Source organism: Rhinopithecus bieti, unplaced genomic scaffold (assembly GCF_001698545.2).
Source record: "Rhinopithecus bieti isolate Rb0 unplaced genomic scaffold, ASM169854v2 scaffold_7985, whole genome shotgun sequence".
Taxonomy (NCBI): Eukaryota; Metazoa; Chordata; class Mammalia; order Primates; family Cercopithecidae; genus Rhinopithecus; species Rhinopithecus bieti.
In genome coordinates, this window is record NW_016805762.1 from 1545083 (window position 1) to 1569205 (window position 24123).

Consider the following 24123-nt stretch of genomic DNA (forward strand, 5'->3'; position numbering starts at 1 on the left):
AATCTGCTTCGCTATGGAGACTTCCCAGGGCTTGTGGCCAGGCATTAAAACTAGACTACAAATATCATGTCAGGACAGCAAAAATCAGGAAGTCAGAAAGTGGCTTTCATCTGTACATGAACAGGAGTAATAGTGAACACAAAATGAAATTGAGATGTGTGACCAGCCCAAAAGTAAATACTCAGAAAACTGTTATCATACAATGAATGCAATGTTTTCCTCCTGGCTGTTAGATGTCTTCAGAGAATCCATTGTAAACTGGGCAAATCTTGAAGACTACAATGCATTTGAAGGATGCTTTGATTCTGTAAACCTAAAATAACTCTACTGATGGGAGACTTTAAACGTCTCATACAGAAAAGACAGAGGGCTAGAACCCACCTCCAAGTTGCGGATCAGTTCATCAGTCACCTTGCTCGGGTTTACAGGACACTTCCTTGTTCCTGGTTCTACACAATTCACGGGCACTTGGAGGCCCCTCAGGAGTGGTGTTTCATGCTATTCCCACATGGACAAGTTTTCTTATTTTTTTTTTCTTTTTGAGACAGAGTCTCACTCTGTCGCCTAGGCTGGAGTACAGTGGCGCGATCTCAGCTCACTGCAAACTCCACCTCCACACGGACAAGTTTTAGCTGTTTCCTGGGACCAGCCAGGAGAGCCTTCAGGTGGCTATTGCTGGTGATGAATAGGAAACACTACGAGGTATAATACGCTCACCAGAAAACAAGTGTGGCGCCTGTGCAAATGGTCACGTTCCTCATGGAGGTAGGGTGTTTTCTCAACTAGATAATTGGTTTGGAAATTGCTTGGAGAGGGATCCTTTATTTTGGAAGCAATTAATTCCTGCTGACCCGGGCTTAGTTGTCCTTGGGATCCAGTCGGAGAGGATCCTGGAGTGGCTCTGGCTCAACACTAGGAGATCATGGAGGTTCTTTACCCCCTGGAGGGCCTAACAGAAAAGGGCAGGGAACCCCATAGCAGTCTTCAAAGGAAAACCTTCAGAAGGGTAGGCTGCACAGCCTTCTGGAAACCTCATCCTTCCCTTGCCCAAAGCCACATGCAAACTACCCTTGGTAGTGAACCAGCTGGATGTGAGCTGGGCCCAGTGGTGCCTCACATGGCAGCATTTCATGGTGTGACTTACCTGTTCACCACAGCAAACCTCCTGTAAGCACCAGCTCACAATCGGGATTCTTCTACCGTAAGCACTCGGCATATATCTGGGAGCACAGTGCTCCAGGCTGTTATTTTTCATTTCCTTCCAGAGAACCGCCTTTAGAAAGAATAGAGAGTTAGTTATTGGTGCACTGAGTCCATTAGGGAGTGGAAGGGGCTGCCATGCAGAGGCAGAAACCAGAACAGGGACCCACGTACAGTACTGGATAAATATTTCCTCCATGTCTTCTAATAAATCAAGGCAGACATCCCTGTTCAGGACTGGCAGACAATGGGTAGGGAGATTGATAAATCAGTTCTGTCATAGCCAAGAACCCAGCTGGGCCTACAGCCTCCTCCCTCTGAGCATCAACTTGGGGCTAGATGGTACAATATCATCTTATACCATGTACCCATCACTTTTTGTGAAAGCTCTGGTCCCAGAGGACCTCCACAGGCACTGACTTTCTTCTGCAGGCTTAGGAATGTTAGGAGGCCACCAGAGCAAAGGTGTGTTCCCATAGCCAACTCAGGGATGCCATTCATTACTCATACCCTCCTGCCACCCTCCATGGCCATCTCTGCCATCCTCAGCTTGCCTGCTGCCCCGCCCCCTGTTTGTTTCCCTGCCCGTGCCATTTCTTTCCCTTTTGTTACCATCCTCCCCCTTTCTTCTTAGTTCCCTTGTCTTCCTTTCTTCTTTACTCATCTCATCATAGTGGTCCAGGTCCCACTTCTCTGTCCCTTTTTGTCTTCCCTGCTTTCTCTCCTGCTAGCAGCCCTGCTCCTCAGTGAACCAGACTCCACACCTTTCTAGTTATCCAACAGAGTTGCCTCAGCTGTCATTGGCAAAATGGGATTCTATAGATTTTTCCTGGAATGCCCCAGCCTGTTTCTTTTTCTAAAGTCCTAAAGAAATTGGCTCCTTACCCTCAGTGCCTTGGAGAAAGAGCATTGCAGAATTGTACCAAGGGTGCCACACATGAGACCCAGTAGGGATGGACAGTTACTGCCAAGGACAAGCCCTGTGGGCTCCTCAGGTGAGTGCTGCAGCAACACCTCATTAGGGATGGGTAGCGTTCTCTTCCGGAATCTTCTTGACCCTGGGCCTGAGCACAGGACTACTCCATACATGTGGGACTTCTGGAAAGATACAATTAATGTTTCAAGTCAGCCTAGACCTTGGGGATTCCAAAACTGGGGGTCCTTACTGAATCCTGCAATGGTCCTCAGAGATGCCATCTGAGCTGAAGAAACACGCCCCCTTTGGGAAACAGCAGAGGAGGCTCAGTTAAAAAGGAGTCTTAACTTTTGCCTTCCTAGGACTCAGATCTCCATCTGTCTGGTCTGTGGCTGGTAGGGGCAGGGGCCTGGGATAAATGAGACGGGCCCTCAGGGTTAACAGGAGCCACAGCAAGGGTTGGCCTGGTGGTTTACGTTGGTCTGTAGGGCAAGAGCTGCCCGAATGCCCCTCTGGGGCACCAAGCCCCATGCAGCTGAGGGTTCCTAGCCTGAGATGGAAGCTGTTTTCCACCCAACTGGTCTTTCTGTCTTATATGTGCGGCGAGATGGCATGGATCTGTTTTTATCAAATACACAATTAAAAAGTCACACTATTAGGAAACTCTGCAGTGTGAACATATGGGCTTCTCCCAAGACTTAGAATTTTCAGAGCCACTCAGAGTGGTGGGGGTCACGGCTCCCCAGCGCCTGGAAGCAAAGAGCTGGGGAGAAGAAGCGAACACCCCCACTTCCCACCTAAAAGAGCAGCCACGAAGGTTTGGGGATTCTGGAGCGGAGAGCCCTGCGTTTCTCAGCCCCCTTTTTGGAACACGCAATCCCAGGCTTGGAAAATGGCATTTTGCTGCGTGTTGGCAAGAAATCCTGCAGCTGAAACACTTCTCTCCAAATGTCGAGCATCTTTATTTATCCAAATCTCTCCACAGTGTTTGTTTAAAGGGGAGCGCTGGAGAGTAAACTAAATCTTACAATGAGCATATGGATGGCTATAATTGCTGAGGTTTGTTTTTTTTCGTATTTGCTAACTCGCTATATATAAAATTGTGTTTCTATTTTATAGATTTCACACCCTGAAGACTGCTAATTTTTGCATGCATATGATTTTCACATGAATGGATGAAAATACTAAAATCTCTTCCCCCTGGAATTGTCTAATTGCCCCGACCCTACTCTAACAGCAACTAGTGGGTGGGGGCGGTGGAGACTCCTGCCATTCTCTGTGGCACCCCACTTCCCTGGAAGCTCAGTCAGCCTCCGTCTGCTCACGAATTGGCACGGTTGTCTTCCAAACCCATCGACGCCGGAACATGGGTCAGGAAGAACACAGTCAGCTCTCTGGTGCTTTCCATAGCATTCCATTTTGCCAGCCTTCTCTTTGCGATTTTTAAATAACGGAAGCAACATCTGCCTCTGAATTAGCTGACAATGGGAACACACATTGCAGAGATTATCTTAATGTATAGCAAATCAAGGAAAACAGAACTTTGGTTTAACCTTCAGCTTCCTATCCCGCCAAGCCATCAACCTTGTTTCACTTCTCTTTCTCTCTCTGGCCCATGTGCTCCCTTGGTGGAGACATGAAGGAGCAGGCAAGTGGCCTGCAGTGGGACCCCAGGATGCTTTCCCCACTTGACAAGTAGAAGAGCTAAGGCCCTCAGCAGGGAACAGCTTCCCAGGCTCATGGAGGAAAGTGGTGGCAACACGGAGACTTCTCGGTCACCTGGAACACACCCCGCTCTGGACACCTCCTCTGGGACTTTTTTTCTGCCTCTCCCTGTAGGATTTTGCAATTCTTTTCAAACTAGTGTCACAAAATGTTTAAAAAAAAAAAAAAAAAAGGATTTCACAACTCTTAGCTGTCAGAGTTTCCTTCTACTTTCACTTTTTCTTCACTCAGTAGACATGTATGAGGCAGAAGGCCAGGGCCGGGCGCTGAGGGAGATTCAGAGAGATAGGGAAGCATCATCACTGTCTGCAAGGCACTTCCAGATAGTTGAGGACATTTAAAGTCGCCACCGGATGAGGCCTGTGGAGGTGCTGACAGCAAGAGCTCCAGCAGGGGAGAGGGGGCGGCTCCCAGGGGCTGCCTCCTGCTCACGACAGGCGACACTGGAACCTGGGGAGATAGAGGGGAGATTGCGGTGAGAATGTGCACAGCACTGTCGGGCAGTGGGAGCTGAGCCCCTACTGCCTGCACAGTGGGCGTCTCAGCCCTTGGTTCTAGAGGCCCTCAAGGCTGAGGGCGTTGACCGTCACCTGCAGTTGCTGTGGCAGGTGGCAGAGCCCGGCTCTGGAGTCAGGTGGCCTGGCCCCAGCTCCATGTGAACTGACTAACTGATGTGTGGCTTCACCTCTCCCAACCCCACTTGGGCTTGTTGGGCAGATTAAAGAGCCCACACACCTAAAGCCCCCCACGTGGTCTCACACTCAGAAGAGGTGTGTGCCAGGCCCTGAATTTCCTCCCCCACTCTAGATGCGGGCCAGGCCCTGCTGTAGGCACAGAGGGCAGAGCTAAGTTCTGCTCCAATGAGGTGAGCACTTAGCGGGGTCAGGGGAGGGGGACAGTAGAAAGTGAGTACAAATATCAAATATGATAGCTGTGGGCGAAGGCTATGAAGAAAAATAAAGCATGGCAAAGGGATAATGTGGGGGCATGGCTCATACAAGGAACAAAGTCCTTTCTGTGGAGACGATAGAGCCAGAAATGTGAAGGCAGGGAGAGCCATGGAAACCACTCCAGGGAACAGCGGTGCAAAGGCCCTGAGGTAGGAGGGGCCTGGGGCGGAGTAGAGGAAGGAGAGAGCTGTGTAAGGGCACAGAGGTAACAGCGGCCTGGACCACACGGGGCCTTGCAGGATGGGAGGCCGCTGGAGGGTTCCGAGCAGAGGAAGCACAGGCTGTGGCATGACCGGCTATTTTCAGTCTCTGTTTTGTTTCAGGTTCCCAAGTTCACAGTGGACTGTGTTTAACAGACCTTAGAGGTTGGTTGAGCCTGAGTGGAGCCCCTTCCATGCCAGCGCTGACAGTCCCCAAGTCCTCCCGGGGAGGCACATCAGACCCTTCTCTTGCAGGCGGAACCAGGTAGCACCCTGCTTATCTCCTCCTTGTCGCCAACATAACCCTTTATCCCCTGCAGAATTCCAGCTTCCCGTGACCGAACCTGACATCAACAACAGGCTGGAGTCGTTGTGCCTCAGTATGACCGAACACGCCCTGGGAGGTGAGTGTGTTCTTCCTGCATGTCCCCATGTCCCTGTTACCACGTGCCTGGGAGAACTTCTGGCCATCTGCTGTCTACACTGTGGCAGGAGCTCAGGAGAACTGGGGGAGGACAAGGAGGGATAGGCAGGGGACAGGGAGAAAGAGTGGCCTTAGGGTACTATTGGACCCTTTTCCAGCAGCACCATGCCAAATGGCCAGTGCCCTGTTCCTCCTCCTTTTCTGGGAGGTGAGTCAGGGACCTGGAGATCAGAGCTGTCCCTCTGTCCCCAGAAGCTCCACCTCCCAGTGCACATGGGAATCACACCACAGCAATTGTCCCAGCCAAGTGCCAGGCCTGGAGGAGTCAGGGACACGAGACATGGCTTTTAGTGGGAATATCCTGTACAACATTGGGTGCTTCCCTTCTCTGCACTGTATCCCCCGGCCTGGTCCAAGCATAGCCCAGCTGCCCTAAAATATAATTTTGAAAACAGAAAACTCAGCTTGTTTGTGTATCTCCCAGTTGCAAACAGCTTTCTTGACACCTGGAGCCCAAAGCAGGCTGAGGTGTCCTTTCCTGTGTGACAGGGACAGGTTGAGTTAGAGGGGCCTGCATGTCCACTGCCCAAGCCAGGAATGGGGGCTGTGCTATGCGGGGCTGCAGCCCCACACGCAGCCCACAGAAGCAGCTGTGCTCCCGCATGTGTTTGTTTGGAAGTCATGCTTGGGAGCAGCCCTGGGAAGCCTTCACCTCCCTCCTGGTACTAAGAGGGCACCTTTCTCTGGGCCTGGATATTTACAATGCTTGGCAGGCAGAGGAGAGAAGAGATGCCTGCCATTTCCCGCCAGCTTCCTGGGAGGCTCTATGCCACAGAGACACCGAGAGGCCTCCTATGAGCCTTTCCAATAGCTCTATCCAGTCTACACACACTTACCCACCCAGAGAAGGGCTGTCTGCACACCTAGAGCCAAGATGTGCACCACCCCTGGCAGTGGTGCGGAAAAGACTGCCATCCTCTGCTGCTTCAGAGAGCCTTGTCCTCCAGACCTAAGGTTGTTAGATGTTTAGTCTCTGCAAACACAATCTTATCCTGAAACCAAATATGAAATAGATCAATGCTCTGCATGGAGCAGAGTGGTGGGCCAGGACCACACCCACCTGACCTCCGTACCAAGGGGAGCTGAAGGCCTTCCAAGGGCATCACAGGGCTTCACCAAACAGATGGTGGGAAGACACAGCCCCTTCTATGACTTCCCCCAGGGCTCTATAAAGAGCCTCATTTGCAAACCACTGCTCTCTGCCTTGGCCATTCAGATCTCAGGAACATCACTGGGCCATCCCTGGCACCTCTGGCAGGAGGTGCCACCAGCTCATCTTTACCTCATAGAGGAGACTGGGTCAGCAGCCCCCTAATGAGTAATGGGAGACAACTCAAATGTCCGCCAAAGGATGAATATGGCTCCAGAAAATGTGTAGCCATACAGTGAAACAGCATTCAGCCTTTAAAAAGCAAACAAGTACCAGCCTATGCGACGCAGTGGATGAATCTTGACATGCTGAGTGAAACAAGCCAGGCATGAAAGACCACAGAGCATTATGATTCCATTTATGTGAGATGTCCAGGATAGACTAATCTACTGGGACAGAAAGTAGATGAGTGGTTGCCAGGGGCTGAAGGGAGGAGGATGAAAATATTCTGGAATTAGATAGTGGTGAGGGTTGCACAGCTTTGCAAATGTACTAAAAACCACTGAATTGTGTACTTTCAAAGGGTGAAATTTATGATATGCAAATATCTCAATTAAAAGTAATAATGAGAGTCTCCCTGGGACCAGAGTTAGGATGGCAGCTGGTGAGTGAGTCCCCTGAGCTGGCGCCTGCCAGAGTTCTGACACGGGGAGGGAAGTCCCTGTGCTCCCCTGCTCTACAGTGGCCAGTTGGGTGGGGGACTGACTCAGTCTTTCACTGGTTTTGACCAGAGAAAAAGGAGAACTGACCTTTTCTCCCAGGGCTTGATACATCTCAGACAATTGGCATTTTGGAGGCTCATATCAAACTGCTAAGTACCAACATTATCATCATTAGCAGCAAGAATCCTAATGCTCTTTATTAAAGGAAGGTTTTCATTGAAAAGACATCTTTTTTTTCAGTCTGTTCTATTTTTACAGAAAACCTCTCTGAACTGATGGGTTTTTTGCTAATGTTTTCATCTTGTTAATCTCCTAAGCCTTTTATTGCTATGTTTTCCCAATAATCCCCTCTGGTGGGAAGCCTCGTAAGCAGTTTCCTGAGCAGAGAATGCAAATTAAGTTCAGGGTGGCCTAGTTGGGCACAGTGGCAGTGTGCCCTCCCAATATGACAGAGTCTCTCTCCTGGCCGACCCCTTCCAGATGCCAGGAAAGATGAGCTTGCTGGAGACAGTATGCCAATGAATTAAGTCATTTTATGGGAAGAGGAATGGGCAGGGAGAGGAAAGCACAGTAAAAGAGGTTCGGATGCTTGTGACTCAGGGATGGAGGAAGAGAGGCTCACATCTGTTGGCCTCTAGGATTGGTGATCTGACACCACTGACACACGCAGGGACCATTGCTTCCTTTCTTTAAAATCTCCCCTAAAATCATACAGAACTTATATACAAGTACACTGGGTCTGTTTGGACTATTTCTTACAACTGCATGTGAACCTACAGTTATCTCCAAAGTTTTGACTGAAGAAGTGCTTCTCCTCCAATGCCCCACTGGCAGAGTTGCCAGCCTGGCTGCATCCACGAGGAGGCCAGGAACCCCCTGTGGCGGCCTCAGCATGCCCCTCTATCACTTGGGTCCTCCAGCTTTCCCTGGAGCACACTGCCACTCCCTTCTCACACCCGAGTTCTGCCAAGCAGAGACGCTGCATCTGGTGGACCAGTTCTGTGATATTGGGGCTTGGACTGGGACATCAGCCAAGCCAGGGAGGCACCCCACAGCCCTGTCTCACCCACATTTAGTGGTCACTGAATGCCGTTATTCCTACCCACTGTGATGGCGAATCCATGCCTCTCTTTGCTCACTGGAAAAGATCCTTGTCAGTTCTGGCACAGACCATTATAGGGGCCTCTTAACTGGTCCACCTGCCATCAGCCTTATCCTTCTTCAGGCTATCTGAGGCAACTACCAGAGAAACCATTCTAAAATTAAATCTGATTACCCTACTGCTTATAATTCCCCAACTACCTACCTCTAAGCTCTTGTTCATGGTATGTAAGACCCTATGGTCTGCTCCTGGGGACCCTCCTAGAACCCACGTGTAAGCAGATAGCCAAAAAGGGGCCGGGCAGGCCTCACACCTCTGATGGGCGTATCACCTGCCTTCTCTGTAGCTTGGGTTTTCCACTTCTCCAGAATGTAGATGTGGCAGATTCTGGGCGGCCTCAGCACTCTCCCACCTCCCTGAGACTGTTCAGTTCTAAGTGCCCACAACACCTACCTCAGACATCTCTGCCTTTGATCAGATTCTCGAGACAGAGAATCTGGATTTGTTTGGATCAGATGTATCCATCCTTCATGGTCTGCTCAGCTGTGGACAGGGTCACAGCTACCTTGTCCCCAGTCTCTCATCAGAGACATGGGGTGAGAAGGAGAGGCTGCCAAAGAAAGGGAGGTGAGCTAGACAGGTCCACCTGCGTGTCTGTTGCAGCCCTTGCCTGGCTCTTCATCTTCTCTCCTCTACTCCATTCCCCATCCTTCATCCTAAACCTCCAACACACCCTCAGCTCCATCACTGGATGACCTACCATCCTGCCTATGTGTGCACCGCACGCCATCCCCACCCTCCTCCTTCTCCTGCCAGCACCAGCTACAAAAGTCACTTTGTATCTCTCTGAAACTCCTTGACTTCCCAGGCCAACTGTGCAGCCATCATTCCTTCCTCCATGTTCCTGCTATCTTGGATCATTACAGCAATGATCACATACAGCATTATTATCTGTCTACATGTCTGTGTCTACCCTCAAATATAAGTACTTGGGAGGTGAGGATTAGATATTTTCATCTTGGTTCTCGGGTTCAATATGGTTCCTGGCAAAAATAGCTATTTCCCAGATGTTGTGTGGGTGGGCATATAAATGCATGAACACATGAACATAGGAGCCCTTCTCTGCCCTCAGAGGCTGAGAGGCCCACCATGCATGGCGTTGGCATAGGTGGGCACGAACAGGATTGTTTTGCTCACCTGTGCCCATTGTTTGCTGCTTTCTCTCCCAGACGGGGTTGACCGGACCTCCACAATCTAGAAGCTGAAGATGAGAGTGACCGCGCTGGCCGTGAAATCGACTGCTGCGGGTCCAGTGTCCGCCATCTTCAGGGTTGCACAGAATCCTCCAAGATACTTTGCAGCCTTTCTTTCCCCTGGTCCCTCTCCCATTTTGATTTTGTGAGAGCGTAGGTCATCCTCGTAAACATATCAGTAGACCTGGGGTTGGTTATTTTGTCATTTGTTTCTGTCATGGGATGGTTTGGTGTGTGGGGTGGGGAGGGGTCTCTAGGGAATTATGAGACTGGGAGGGGGGTGGAGGGAATGCAGGTAGCTCCCTGGATGGAAAGGGGGCAGGGGAAAGAGTACTGCCATGAAAGAGATAGGAGACACACAAGAGGATGGCAGAAGCCCTGGCCCTGGGAGGCTTCTCGGAAGGCCTGGCTTCACAGGCAGGCCACAGAAGGATAGCATGGGCGTGTGCACCCAAAGCAAGATAGTGGCTTGCCTTTTATATTCAATCCAATCCTGATTAGATTTCCCTGAGGCCCCTGCTGGAAGCAGCCATAGGAGAGGGCCCATGGCAACGGGGGAAAGAAGGAAGAAATTCCCTCCAACAAAACTTCAGCTAAACTTTGATTTGTGTATTGTTTACATAATAATTTTAAAGGGTACATAATGTGTAAAGAGTTTGGATAGAACCTCTCTTCATACTATGGTTTTTGTAAAGGATCTGTTGTTGTTATGGATTCATTTTTTTCCTCTATTTTTATAAGAGCAGCAGAGTGTCTTTTTAAAACGGCTGCTGAGCTCTGTTTCTTGGGAAGATGGATGCAGTCACGTAGGCCTGAGCTGTCCGTCTTTCACCATTAGGCGGGAGGAGCGTGTGGGTGGACTTGAAGGACATGGACGTGGCCGGAATGAGCACAGCATTGGGTGAGCGCACAAGGATGAGTTGTGATCAGTTATGGGTTTGCTCGCAGGGCACCCAGAGATTCTCAAAGAATCCTGCAGCCTCTTTCTGTGCTGGATTTGCGTGTCATGGAGAGGCCTCCCTCCCTTTCCTCCCCACCCATGGGGCATTATCCTGTCACTCCTAGCCTTGCCCCATACACACACAGGTGGGTACAAGTTCCGCTGGAGGAGAAGAGGCAAGGATGGACTTTTTCCCCTTGTGAGAGGTTTGATACCCAGATAATGAGCTCAAAACCTTTACATTAGGATTGCTTGTAGGAACTCGAGCCTGGGGGCTGCATCCACTTCACCCATCACTGCTGAGGAAAAGGAGGGAAGAAAGGCCAGCAACAGTGTACAGAGGGTCCGTCAGCAAGTGCCAGAGAGTGCATGCAGGGAGATGTTTGGCCCACACGGAGCAGCCCCGCCATCCTCGGTGGGCGATGAAAGATGTAGGAAAGGTTGATTTCACGATGGAAATGACAGTGCTATCCGCACAGTATGAATTAGGGATTTGCTGTGTTGGTTGATTTCTCCATCCACACAGAGGGGAGGGAAAAGACACTCGGTACTTGGTGGGAGATTGAGAAACTATGGTACCTACCACAAAGTAATAGCTCTGTCTATGAAGGGCAAGAACGGCTACATTTCAGAATTTGACGCAGTGGAGGGTATTAGAGGAAATCAAAGAGGAGTTGTGTGGAAAATCAGGTTGTGTAAATGAAGGTATGAATGCTCGGCCAGAGGCAAGATCAGGGAGATGGTACAAGGCCTGTTTGTTACATGGGTGAGTCGGGTGCCTTTGTGTGTATGTTTGTGTGTGTGTGTGTATGTGAAGTCAGAGTTGAAATTCAGAAGATCAGACTATGGAAATCACTGTCCTTTTTTTTTTTTTTTTTAAGCTAATGAACTACATACAGACCTAAAAGGCCTTAATGAAATTTGAACAATTTTCTTCTACTTTCAAGATCAAAAACATACACCCAACCCAGTCTTGGATGCTGCCACCAGGTTTTTTAAGTCAATTTGAGTCTAAGAAGGTGAGAACAATGTAACCATAGAAAGCCTTTCGTGAGCATAGAAGGCTTGAAGCCACAATTTCATGCATTGAATTAAAAAAAAAAAAGTTTCAGACCTCTCCTTGGGTGACTAAGTTCTAAAGATGCAAATCCATGTGCAGAAAAAGATGGCATTTTTTAGTTGATTATTTTTAACCAAGTGCCATTAACATTCATCCCCCACATCCCTTTTCTAAACAAGCTTAGTGTTACTTGGGAAATGTGTTGGGATGGATGATCACATGTAAGGCAGGAAGAATAGGTCAAAGGTTGAAGGCCAAAGGTAAGACCAGAGGGTTTGCGAATGTGGGTTTGTAGGATACTGAGAAAGCGAATAAAGAGGAGAAAAAACCATGGTGTTACACATCTCGCTGAGAAAGGAAAGCATTCGGATCTGCTGCAAAAACACATATATCCATAAAGACTCATGTTATTCAGAAAACAGATTGTGAACACAATCACATTCGCATGAATCCTTTAAAAGGAAGAAGACCTTAAAGTATTTGCAAATCTGAATTTCTATTTATTCCTTCACTGAATATAGAAACAATGGTTATCTGATTATTAGAGATATTATTTTGGATATGTTACTTATTAACTTGCTATGGCTGGTAACCATGATAAAGTCTGTTATTAATAACAACATAATTCTTTTTTTAAAGAAGAAAAGCTTATTTTTCATTGACAGTGTATAGATTTATCTACTTAGTTGTGTTTTGCTATTAGTGTTTTAATTTTTTTTTTTAAGTTGAGTGTTTGATAAATTTTAAGAGCCTGTCCCCACCTTGTTTTGAGTCCTGTGTTGACTACAGGTGTACAGCTCAATTTAAAAATCCTAAAGCAAAAGAATTTTATTTATAAAAGAATCAAACAGTTGCATGCATAAGGCTGTGAAGTCAGATATTTAGTAATAAAAGCAGCAGTGCCTTTTTTTGTATTTACCCATTGACCCCCACCAAATGCAACTGTTTTATATTAAGAAAATAGTAACAATTTTAAAATCTCAGAGTAAAATCTATTTCACTACATGTTTTCCCCCTTGTTCTGATTTAAGCAGTGTGTACTTGGCATCTCTACACTGTCCTAGGGACAGTGGTATTCTACAATATTGTTATCATGTATGATGTTTTATTGGTGCTTTTTATTCATAGTGGCTTCTTACCAGAAACAGTAGGAAGAAACACATGAACTGTGTACAAGACATGAAACATTGCTGCTGATATGTTGTTTTTTCACATGCTTTTGAGTTTTCACTTTTTAAATGAGAGCCAGCAAGCAAACTAGACGTGGCTGGGTCTGCCTGTTGGGGCGGCTCTTTGCACCGAGCTCTCAAATCCTGTGTATTGAGGGTTCCTTTTTGGTACTCAGGATTGGAGCTACAGCTGGGCCCCCCTCTCTCCCATTCGTTTGAAGAGACACTGAGGGAAACAAGGGTTTCTTTTGAGGTGTCCTTGGCTGCCTTTTACGGGATGGGAGCCTTCTCCGGGTCTTTTGTTCTTCTGCACCTCTTGTAGCTACTGCCAGTGCAAGGTTGTAGATGTGTGTTCCCCAGGAGCCTGGGCTGGGGGGATGAGCTGGGCTGAATGCAAAGGCATGCAACCAGAAGGCGGGCGAGGGGACAAAAAGCAGGCCCGGTCTCATTGGTCCCTGGAGATGTCTATAGCAGTTAGCTCCAGGTTGGGCCTGGGGAAGCAGCCTGACCAAGGCGCTCGGGTGTGCCTGTTACAAGAACCTGCAGAAGGATAATTTGCACATGGAGCTGTGATAACACTAATGTTGAATTTTTTTTTTTTTTTTTACAAGTCATCAGAGATGTTTGCAAAGTGAGTTTTATTTTTTTGTAATTCCTTTATCTTTACTTAAAGGTGAATGTGTATTCCTCTGGGAGGAATAGGAAGAAAACAGGAATGTTAATAATGTCGAACAGAAAACTTCCTCCCTTATTAATATATAATCCTCATGTATTTATGCCTAATGTAAGCTGACTTTTAAAAAGCTTTCTTTTGTTGCATGCCCTGTGCAGGCATCTGTATTGTACATGCATGCCTTTCGTCCTGTTTTCCTGTATAAAGTTAGTGAACAAAGAAATATTTTTGCCTAGTTCATGTTGCCAAGCAATGCATATTTTTTAAATTTGTCATATATGGAAAGAGCATGTTTGTTACATGTAAAAGCTTTACTGATATACAGATATACTAATGTTTGAAGATGCTGTTCTTTGCAAGTGTACAGTTTTCAAATGTTGTTACCAGTGAAACACCCTTGTGGTTTAAACTTGCTACAATGTATTTATTATTCATTTCCTCCCATGTAACTAAGAATCATGGCTATATTTCATATCAACGTTATATTGAAAGTGAAGGGAAATGATTAATACAAGGTTTTGTAACACTGGTGTGTGTCTGTTTTTTTTTTTAACATTCATGATTGAATAGAAAATAAGAACCAAGGCCTGGTGCGGTGGCTCATGTCTATAATCCCAGCACTTTGGGAGGCCGAGGCAGGTTGGTCACTTGAGGTCAGGAGTTCGAGACCAGCCTGGCCAATATGGTGAAACCCCGTCTCTACTAAAAATACAAATAAAAATAATTTTAAAAATACAAAAAATTATTCGCCAGGCATGGTGGTGCACGCCTGTAATCCCAGCTACTCGGGAGGCTGAGGCAGGAGAATCACTTGAACCCAGAAGGCAGAGGTTGAAGTGAGCCAAGATGGTGCCACTGTACTCGAGCCTGGGCAACAGAGGGAAATTCTGTCTCAAAAAAATAAAAATAAAAATAAAAAAAATAAACAATAAAAGAAGAAGAAAAGAAGAACTGAGTCAAATAGCCCCTCAAGGAAAACCAGAATGGGATCTCTATTAACTATTCCTGCACCTTGCCATTCTGCACATGCCACATCTTCAGCTATGAGCTTTTTTTTTTTTTTTTTTAAAAAAAATATGGAGAGAGGGGTTTATTTATGCAGTTTCATCTGTGCCCATAATAGCCAATAAATGTGTCACCAGACTTAGGGGCATGTTTCTAAATACAAACTCTAATTTTGCAGACATTGCTATTTATAGCTTGTTCCCCTCATTGCCTTTGAAATATTTCACACCTTAATCATGGCATCAAGAAACAGCAGCCTCTTTGGAGCTTACCTATCCGTGACTTAAATCTCATTCTAGTATTTCTAATTCCCGTATAATATGTATTCTAACTATTGTGTCAGTTAAGCATATGAGTGGAGAGATGCACCTGGTTTTGAATTCTGGCTCAAGCATTCTCTAGCTGTGTGATCTTAGACAAGTTACTTGATGTCTCTGAGCCTTGGGTTTGTTTTTTGGCTTATGATATTCAAAGTTTATATAACTAAACCTCTAATAAAAGGTGAAAACAAAAACCGTATTAATAGAGAGGTTACTGCCACCTAACAACCCCAGAGTTCTGAGAGGTAGCCACAGCTTGACATTATAACAGTGACCACACAGTGACTGCCTTTTCATCAGGCTCAGCTGCTCAACTGACATGTAAAATTGAAATTGGTCCCTGGAAACAAAATTTCTCACAGGCTGAGATGTAAAATGTAATTCCTCACAAAGTTGAATCCTTGTAACCCAGATGAGCTATATCTCAGTATGACTGCAGTATTATAAAGGAAGGAGAGATAAGTGTGCAAGGGAAAATGTGAGCCTCACTTTGAAATGTGTGGAATGAGGGTAAATGTAAAAGTTGTGAGATTAAAGGAGAGGGACCAGGAAGAGCTCAGCATGGTGTCTGAAGTGGGGTTGCTTAGCGATTTTTATCAGCAAAGCTGTAGCTCTTTGCCAGTGATCTTTGTTGTAGAATGTTCATTCCTGGAGAAAACATTACCCACACAGTAAAGCAGTTGGGATGCCCCTAAACAGCCCCATTCCAAAATGAGATTTAATGCCACTTGTTAGAGGGGAACGAACATGTATATAGCACAATGGTTTGGAAGAGACTGCAGGGGGTTTAAGCCAGGAGTCCAGAGCTGGGTCTTATCCACGCATACTACAAGTGCTAGCACAGACAGGAGCTGAAGAGACAACACAAGCCAGGAATTCAAATTCTCATGAAAGTTTCTTGTTCCCTTGGACAGTCACTACATCTATCACTGGCCCTGACTCATAATCAGCCCGAGACCTTCTGTCCCCAATGGTTGTAGGGAAGGTTGGGGGATAGCACCTTCATCAGTGAAAATGTCATCCATAACCAGCACTTAATCCTTCTCTAGGAAAATATGGAGCCTTTAGGGTGGCTCTGGCCCACCCAGGAGCACCACTGTGGCAGCCCACACTTTGCCATTTTCCCCCACAGTGCACCCCAGCACCGATCTCACAGATGTCATTCCACAGGCTTCTGTAAGCACTTTCACGTTTGCTATTTTCCATCCATACTTCTTAACACTTGAAAGCCACCCCTTCTCTGGGCCCTTCAGCCTCTGGACCCTTAGCAGTAGCTCTAGGTCCTCCTAGCTTATCCAGTGAGTCTCAAACCATCTGTGAATTCCAGTTGTGATACTGGTTTTCTTTTTTCCAATTTACATAGTCCAATTCTTTTGTAAAATACAATAAAAACAAACCCCTCCCCTACTATCTTATTTAACAGACAAAAGTATTTTGTCCAATTGCTATAAAGTAGCTTTATTCTGACTCCCTAAGTTCTGAGGTCAACCTGCAAAATTCAGTGTGGGAGATTGCTCTCAGGATGAGATGATGGAAATCTTGATGCCAACATACCCCTAACCAGGCCAAGAATGCCCTCAATACAATAGAGAGGGACCCATCAGGTCAGAGGGGTGCCTCAAAGTTGGCCCAAGAATGGTGACTGATTTCTTCACTCATCATTTCTAAAAGCTGAAAGCAACATAGTTGGGAAAGGGGACATGGGGAAGGAAGAGGAAGGTCCAGGAGGTAATAGGACTGGTGGTGGGAGGTTAGAGCCTGAACTGAAAGTCTTTGGAAATGGGTCAATCATTAGAGGTGGTTTCCAGAGCCACCCTGAGACTGTGGCCTTTAGACGTCCCACTATCAGTTTCTGGCTGGATTAAGAACAGAGAATGACTGTGTGTGTGTGTGTGTGTGTGTGTACACATTTGGGAGACATGACTGGGAAACTGGGAAACTTTGGCAAAACTTAAGCATGACATCTCAGTCATCACTGAGGAACCCGGAGCCCCACTGGAGCAAATGATTATTCACAGTACACAGTGTCCTCCCAAACTTCAACCCAGCCCACTGGCTTCCCACAACCTGCCCTGACCATGGGGCTCTTGTCCACAGACATTGACTTCTCTGTGATGTAAACCTGGCAATTCAATGTCCAAGAATTTCCTCCATGGAATATTTTTGACTCTTAAGTGGTTTCTACCTCAATTTTTGAAACCAACAGAGAAACATTCTGGCAACCTTACAAAGCTTGTGCTTTATAAAATATCCCTTTTTGTTTACGTTTGGCTTGGAGTGCATGTTTTTAAATAGTGTGTTGCACAGTTTTTTGAGGTTTTGTTTTTTAAGTCTAATCCAGGAGAAACAAAATTGGAGCTTTGGTGAGTGAAATGGTCCTACCAGAGCTGTTGGAACTCGGGACTGCCAAAAGGCTCCAGTTAAATCTTCCTGTGGGAACCACAGCCAGGCCTGGGTGTCCCTCGGCTTTCTCCAGTGTCCTTGGGACATATTTCTGGTTGTCCATGTCAGAAAATTTTTTTGACAGGGTGTCTGTCACCCAGGCTGGAGTGCAGTGGCACAATCACAGCTCACTATAGCCTCAGTCTCCCCAGGCTCAGGTGATCCTCCCGCCTCAGCCTCTTGAGTAGTTTGGACTACAAGCACGCACCATTACACCTGGCTAAATTTTTTATTTTTTGTAGAGACGAGGTTTTGCCATGTTGCCCAGGTTGGTCTCCAACTCTTGAGCTCAAGAGAGCCCCCCACCTCAGCTTTTCAAAGTGCTGGGATTACAGGTGTAAGTCACCACATCAAGCCCCGTAAAACAGCCTCAGTTAAGTGAGGTCAGGAGAACCTACAAACCCAAATCAAATCTGTCCAACTGGACCTCAATAATTTGCTTTCTGTTATATTTATCCCAGATCTCTTCACTGAGAAGAGGCTAAACATTGATTTCCTATGATTGTTACTCATCCAAGATGGATGAGTATAAAGACAGCAAATTTTGGATGAGAGAAAATGCGTATGTGATGGATCATTCCCCTCCATCCATTGTCAGTTGTGCCAATCCAGTTTCAGGGCAGTTAGCACATTCTACACACTTTCTCTTGTTCCTGTGCTCTGGGGTCTGGACTACTTCATCTTTTAGCCATTTTGCTCTTGTAAGACACAGAATCCAAGCCCTCATTCACCTGAAGTTCACTGAGTTTACCCAGTGTGTGCCTTTTTAAGAGAAAAAAAGAGATGAGGGTCTATGTTCCCAGGCTGGTCTTGAACTCCCAGGCTCAAGCAATCCTCCTGGTTTAGCCTCCTGAGTAGCTGGGATTACAGGAGTGAGCCATCACACCTGACCAGATGTGCATCTTAAGTGTTTATATCCAACCCATCCTCCAAAAACACAAAAATTTAAGGGGACAGGCTGTCTTCCTTGTACACAGGGCTTGATGAGGACAATCAACTAATCCAGTTGATTGATGAGTGCTAATCAACTGGATGTCTAGAAATAGAAGATACCTTGCAGGACACAAGCACCAATTTCCTTCTGCAAATGGAAGGTGAAGTTCAGAGTTACAGTGAGGCATCTTCCCTATGGCCCACTTGAGAAACCATGAGATGCCCCCGCAGGCCCCTGGGGCCCTTTCAGTCTCTTAGCCTGAATGATATGAGCCCAGGAGTAAGCATGCCTAGAAGAAGGCAAGAGGGAGAATAAAGCCTGCTACGCTCCTCCCCAGGCAGGAGGTGGACACCCCCCACAGTGGGCAGGGCTCTGCCCTGGTTCTCGGGTTCCCTGGGGAAGCCGCGTCGCCCATGGCTCACTGCCTGGAAGGTAGACACCACCCAAGCCACCCAGGTCCTTCGGAAGAAAGGAAGCAACACCAGAAGGACTAAAAGCAGGAATTCCTGGAGAGGGCCTCAGGGAGAGTCCAGATTTGGGGCAAGAAAGAACATGTGAATTGGAAGAACTGAAATAAGTAAATACCCAGCTGGAATTCTAAATGCAGAGAATGTAGAGTTGGAGGTGTTGGGTGGGTAGGAGTGGGGACTGGGGATGGAGGCAGGGCCGGTACTAAAGGGCCATGGCAAAAAGTATAGGCTGTCCCTGAAGGACAATAGCTGTGCTGCTGGCAAGTGGCATCATCAGCTGGAAGGGTTTTTGTTGTCTTGTGGAAGAGAAGGGCATAAGTGAACAGTCTCCCTTCTGTCCCATGTCCCAGTCACTCAGTTTCCCTCACTGGAGGCCCCCAGTGTAGGCTTCCTGTGTACCCGCCAAGAGATGTTCTCTCCATGTGCAAACATGGATCTATATTTTGTTCCTCCTCTGTACACACACAAGAGCACACCACACACACTGTTCATCATGGTGTGGCATTTTTCTTTTTTCACTAAATCAGTTTTGGAGACCATTCTATATTAGTTGACGGCGATACAGTGTTCCATGCTGTGGAGGAAGAGAACTCCTTTAACCAGCTCTTTGCTGATGGACACTCAGGTTTCCTTTACCCTATTACAGACAAGGCTCTGATGAATAAATTATGTGTGTGTCATACAAGGGTTCCCACTGTGAGAAAGCAGGATTGCTGGATTAAAAAGTGATTATATCAGCCAGGGTTCTCTGTAGAAACAGAACAAGTCTCAGGGAGGGGTAGAAGGGAGAGGGAGGGGAGAGATACTTATTTTAAGGAAAGACCCAATTGTGAGAGCTGGCGAGTTTGAAATTTGTACAACAGGCTGGAAACTCAGCCAGGAGTTGATGTTTCAGCCTTGAGATAGAACTTCTTTCAGAAACATCAGTTCTTGGTCTTAAAGCCTTTAACTGATTGGAAGAGGCCCACCTAGGTTATCAGGGGTAATCTCCTTAATGTCAAATGGTTGTGGATATTAATCAGATCTACAAAATACCTTCACAGCAACGTCAATTAGTGTGTGATTAAATAACAGTATTATAGCCTAGCCAAGGTGATGCATGTAACTAACCATCACAAGTATCATTGGTCATCCTGCTAGTTATTGTCAAGTCATCTTCCATAGATTTATACTTCCAGCAGCAATTGGTGAGAGTGCTTTATTTCCTATACTTTCAGCAATTCATAAACCAAACTTTTGTATATTCTCCAATCTAAGACATGAAAAAAATGTTATCAGCACCCTTTATTTCTCAAATTGAGTTTGAGCATTTTTATATGCTTAATAGTCTTTTATATTTTCCTTTGAACTAAGTGTTCATATATTTGCCCATTTTATCATTGAGCTGTGGGTCCCCTTCTTATTTTTGTAGCCGCTCTTTGTATATTGTAGAAACTGACCTTTGGTCTGTGATATGAGTTACAAATATTTTTCCCAGCTGGTCTTTTGTCATAAGGAACTTATTTTTATTTTTATGTGGTTGAATTTCTTCATCTTTTATGTCTTCTGGATTTCAAATCATATTTTAAAAGACCCTTTCCACTTTGAGATAGCTATATTTTCCACTAGTACTTTCATGGATTCATTTTATATTTATATATATTTGAACCATTTTTAGTATAAAATATGAAGTTTGGAACCAATTGTATTTCTATGTAAAAGTGGGTACCCAGTTGTGCCTACACTATTTATTGACTAATATATTTTTCCTCCAATGATCTGATATGCCACCCATTTAACATAGCAACTTCCTCTATGTATTTAGATCTATCTCTGCACTTCCTATTTTTCTTTTCGTCAACACATTTGTCTATTCATGTACTAGCACTCCCACTATTTTAATTATTAATTTTAAATTTTGGGTTAATATCTAACAGGGAGATTTATATTTTGGAAAGGTCACTCTGACTGCAATTTGGGAAATGGATTAGAGGAGAGCCCAAGTGGAGGAGTGAGGATGCCCCAGGGGACAGATGATCCAGACAGTTCACAAGCTTGAGGATGTGGCAGCAGGGACAGAGAGAACAAGACAGATCTGTGAGATTCATAAGATGTAGACTCTCCTAGTCAACATAGTATTGGAGGTTCTGGCCAGGGCAATCAGGCAAGAGAAACAAAGAAAGGGCATTTAAATAGGAAGAGAGGAAGTCAGACTATCCCTGTTCGTAGATGACATGATCCTGTATCTAGAAAACCTCATTGTCTCAGCCCAAAAGCTTCTTAAGCTGATAAGCAACTTTATCAAAGTCTTGGGATACAAAAGTCAATGTGCAAAACCCACTAGCATTCCTATTCACCAACAATAGTCAAGATGAGAGCCACATCACAGATAAACTCCCATTCACAACTGCCAGAAAAAGAACACCTAGGAATACAGATAACTAGGGAGGTGAAAGATCTCTACAAGGAGAATTATAAACCACTGCTCAAAGAAATCAGAGATGATACAAACAAAAGCATTCCTTACTCATAGATAGGAAGAATCAATATTGGTAAAATGACCACACTGCTCAAAGCAATTTATAGATTCAATGTTATTCCCATTAAACTACCACTGACATTCTTTACAGAACTATAGAAAACTATTTTAAAACATATGGGACCAAAATAGCCAAGACAATAGTAAGCAAACATAACAAAGCTGAAGACATCGCATTACCCAACTTCAAACTATACTACAGGGATACAGTAATCAAAACAGCATGGTACTGGTACAAGAACAGACACAAAGACCAATGGAACAGAATAGAGAACCCAGAAATAAGACCACACAACTACAACTATCTGATGTTTGACAAACCTGACAAAACAAGCAATGGGGAAAGGATTCTCTATTCAATAAATGGTGCTAGGATAACTGGCTAGCCATATGCAGATTGAAACTGGACCCCTTCTTTATACCACATACAAAAATGAACTCTGGATGGATTAAATACAAAAATGAACTCCGGATGGATTAAAGACTTAAATGTAAAACCCAAAACTATAAAACCCTGGGAGACAACATATGCAATACCACTCAGGACATAGGCACAGGAAAAACTTTCATGGCAAAGATGCCAAAAGCAACTGCAACAAAAGCAAAAATTACCAAATGGGATCAAATTAAACTAAAGAACTTCTGCATGGCAAAAGAAACTATCAGAGTAAACAGACAACCTACAGAATGGGAGAAAATTTCTGCAAATTCTGCATCTGACAAAAGTCTAATATCCAGCATCTGTAAGGAACTTAAACAAATTTACAAGAAAAAAAAAACCATTAAAAAGTGGGCAAAGGACATGAATAGACACGTCTCAAAAGAAGACATACTATGTGACCAATAAACATATGAAAAAAAGCTCAACATCACTGATTATTACGGAAATGCCAATCAAAACCACAATGAGATACCATCTCACACCAATCAAAATAGTTATTAAAAAATCAAAAATAACAAATGCTGGTGAAGTAGTGGAGAAAAAGGAGCACTGTTGATGGGGGTGTAAATTAGTTCAACCATTGTGGAACACAGTGTGGCAGTTCCTCAAAACCTAAAGACAGAAATACCATTCAACCCAGCAATTCCATTACTGGGTATATCCCCAAAGGAATATAAATTGCTCTATCACAAAGACACAATCACGTGAAAGTTCATTGCAACACTATTCACAATAGTAAATATGTGGAATCAACCTAAATGTCCATTAATGATAGACTGGAAAAAGAAAAAAATAGTACATACACACCGTGGAATACTATGCAGCCATAAAAAAGAACAAGATCATGTCTTTTGCAGGAACATGGAGCTGAAGGCCATTAACTTTGGCAAACTAATGCAGGAACAGAAAACCAAATACTACATGTTCTCACTTATAAGTGGGAGCTAAATGATGAGAACACATGGACACCTAGAGGGGAACAACACACACTGGGGCCTATTGGAGGGTGGAGGGTAGGAGGAGGGAGAGGATCAGGAAAAATAACTAATGGGTACTAGGCTTAATAACTTGATAATGAAATAATCTGTTCAACAAATCCCCATGACACACAATTACCTATGTAACACACCTGCACATGTACCCCTAAACTTAAAAGTTAAAAAATACAATGGACTTTGGGGACTCAGGGGAAAGGGTGGGAGGGCGGTGAGAGATAAAATGCTACAAATTAAATTCAGTGTATACTGCTCGGATGATGGGTGCACCAGAATCTCACAAATCACCACTAAAGAACTTACTCATGTAACCAAACACCACCTGTTCCCCAAAATCTATGGAAACCAAAAATTTAAAAAATAATAAAGCCAGATATCAACAAGGAAAAAAAAAGACATAGCCTCATTGTGCTTGATGATGGATCAGACCTGGGCTGTAGGGGAGAAACTAATGAGTCCAAGATGCCTCCCAAAGTATCTTGCTTGGCCAGCTGAGGTGCTGGGGAAGGATTGGGCTAGGGGTAAGGGCATGAAAGTCGTTATGTTACATAACCCACCTCCTCATCCAGACTAAACACTGTTTTGCTAAGCTGATACATTTGTTGCTAATTTGTTGTTAGATTATCCCCCACTTTGCAGATGGAAAAACTGAGGCTCAGAGATGTTAAGCAACTTGTCCAAGATCACAGAATTGTTATGGAATGAGGCTCCACAACAAGACTCAAACCCAGGTCTGTCTACCCTAAATATTGCTAGGAGATGACAATGGCTGGTTGTCTTAGGCTCTGGAGACCCCATATGAGCACACACAGCAAGGAGACTGTGATGAACCTCCAGGCTTTCCCTTTCCAACATCTGTTGCAGCCTGAGACACGAGGTTACTTGTAGGCAGCAGAATTCTGCAAAATGACCATCTTGAATATTTGTTTAAATATAGCCCCTAATTGAAAGAGAAGAGCCGACGTGGCTATGGTTCTCAACCTGACTCCATATGGGAATCACCTGGGGAGCTTTACCAACTACTGATACCTGGGGTCCATCCCGAGAGACTCTGACTTAGTTGTTCTGGGGCATGGCCCGGGTATGAGGGTATTAAGCTCCCAGGTGATTCTAATGGGCAGCCAAGTGGGAAAACTGCACATCAAGGGAAACTGCTTCTCCTCACTTACTGGTCTACGAGGCTAATTGCATCTGCAGCCTTGGTAGGTGAGGGCAAAAGGCAGCTGTTTCCACAGACTCATTACAGAACTAAGAGCAAGCACCTGACCCATCCAGTTCCTTGGGTACTCTACCTGTGGGAATCCTCTAAGCCAGGCAGCATTAGCAGTGGGGTTTTAGCACACTCCCAGTCACTTCTCAAATTTCTTCCCCATTGGCTTCAATGGTGCTTGCAATGCCTACCGCAAAGACTCAGTTTCATAAGCTAAGTGTACTTTAATTAGGTTGATGAATTGTTCCCTGGGATACTGTCATGCCAGACACCTATCACCTCTAATAGGGATGGCACCAGACT

At 45.4% G+C, this 24123-nt stretch overlaps 1 protein-coding gene across 6 annotated transcripts in view; it reads left to right on the forward strand.

Annotated features, from left to right (window-relative positions):
• The window catches only part of SAMD4A (sterile alpha motif domain containing 4A), a 235685-nt gene extending 221675 nt beyond the window's left edge, over window positions 1-14010 (forward strand). For 5 of the 6 annotated variants that reach the window (XM_017873663.1, XM_017873665.1, XM_017873666.1 and 2 more), the window contains 2 exons: window positions 5312-5395; window positions 9619-14010. In XM_017873663.1, the coding sequence (XP_017729152.1) occupies window positions 5312-5395; window positions 9619-9647 (113 nt within the window). In that variant the 3' untranslated portion in view covers window positions 9648-14010. The remainder of the gene's footprint in view (window positions 1-5311; window positions 5396-9618) is intronic. The other variant, XM_017873664.1, reaches the window with a different exon arrangement.
• The last annotated feature ends 10113 nt before the right edge of the window (window positions 14011-24123 follow it).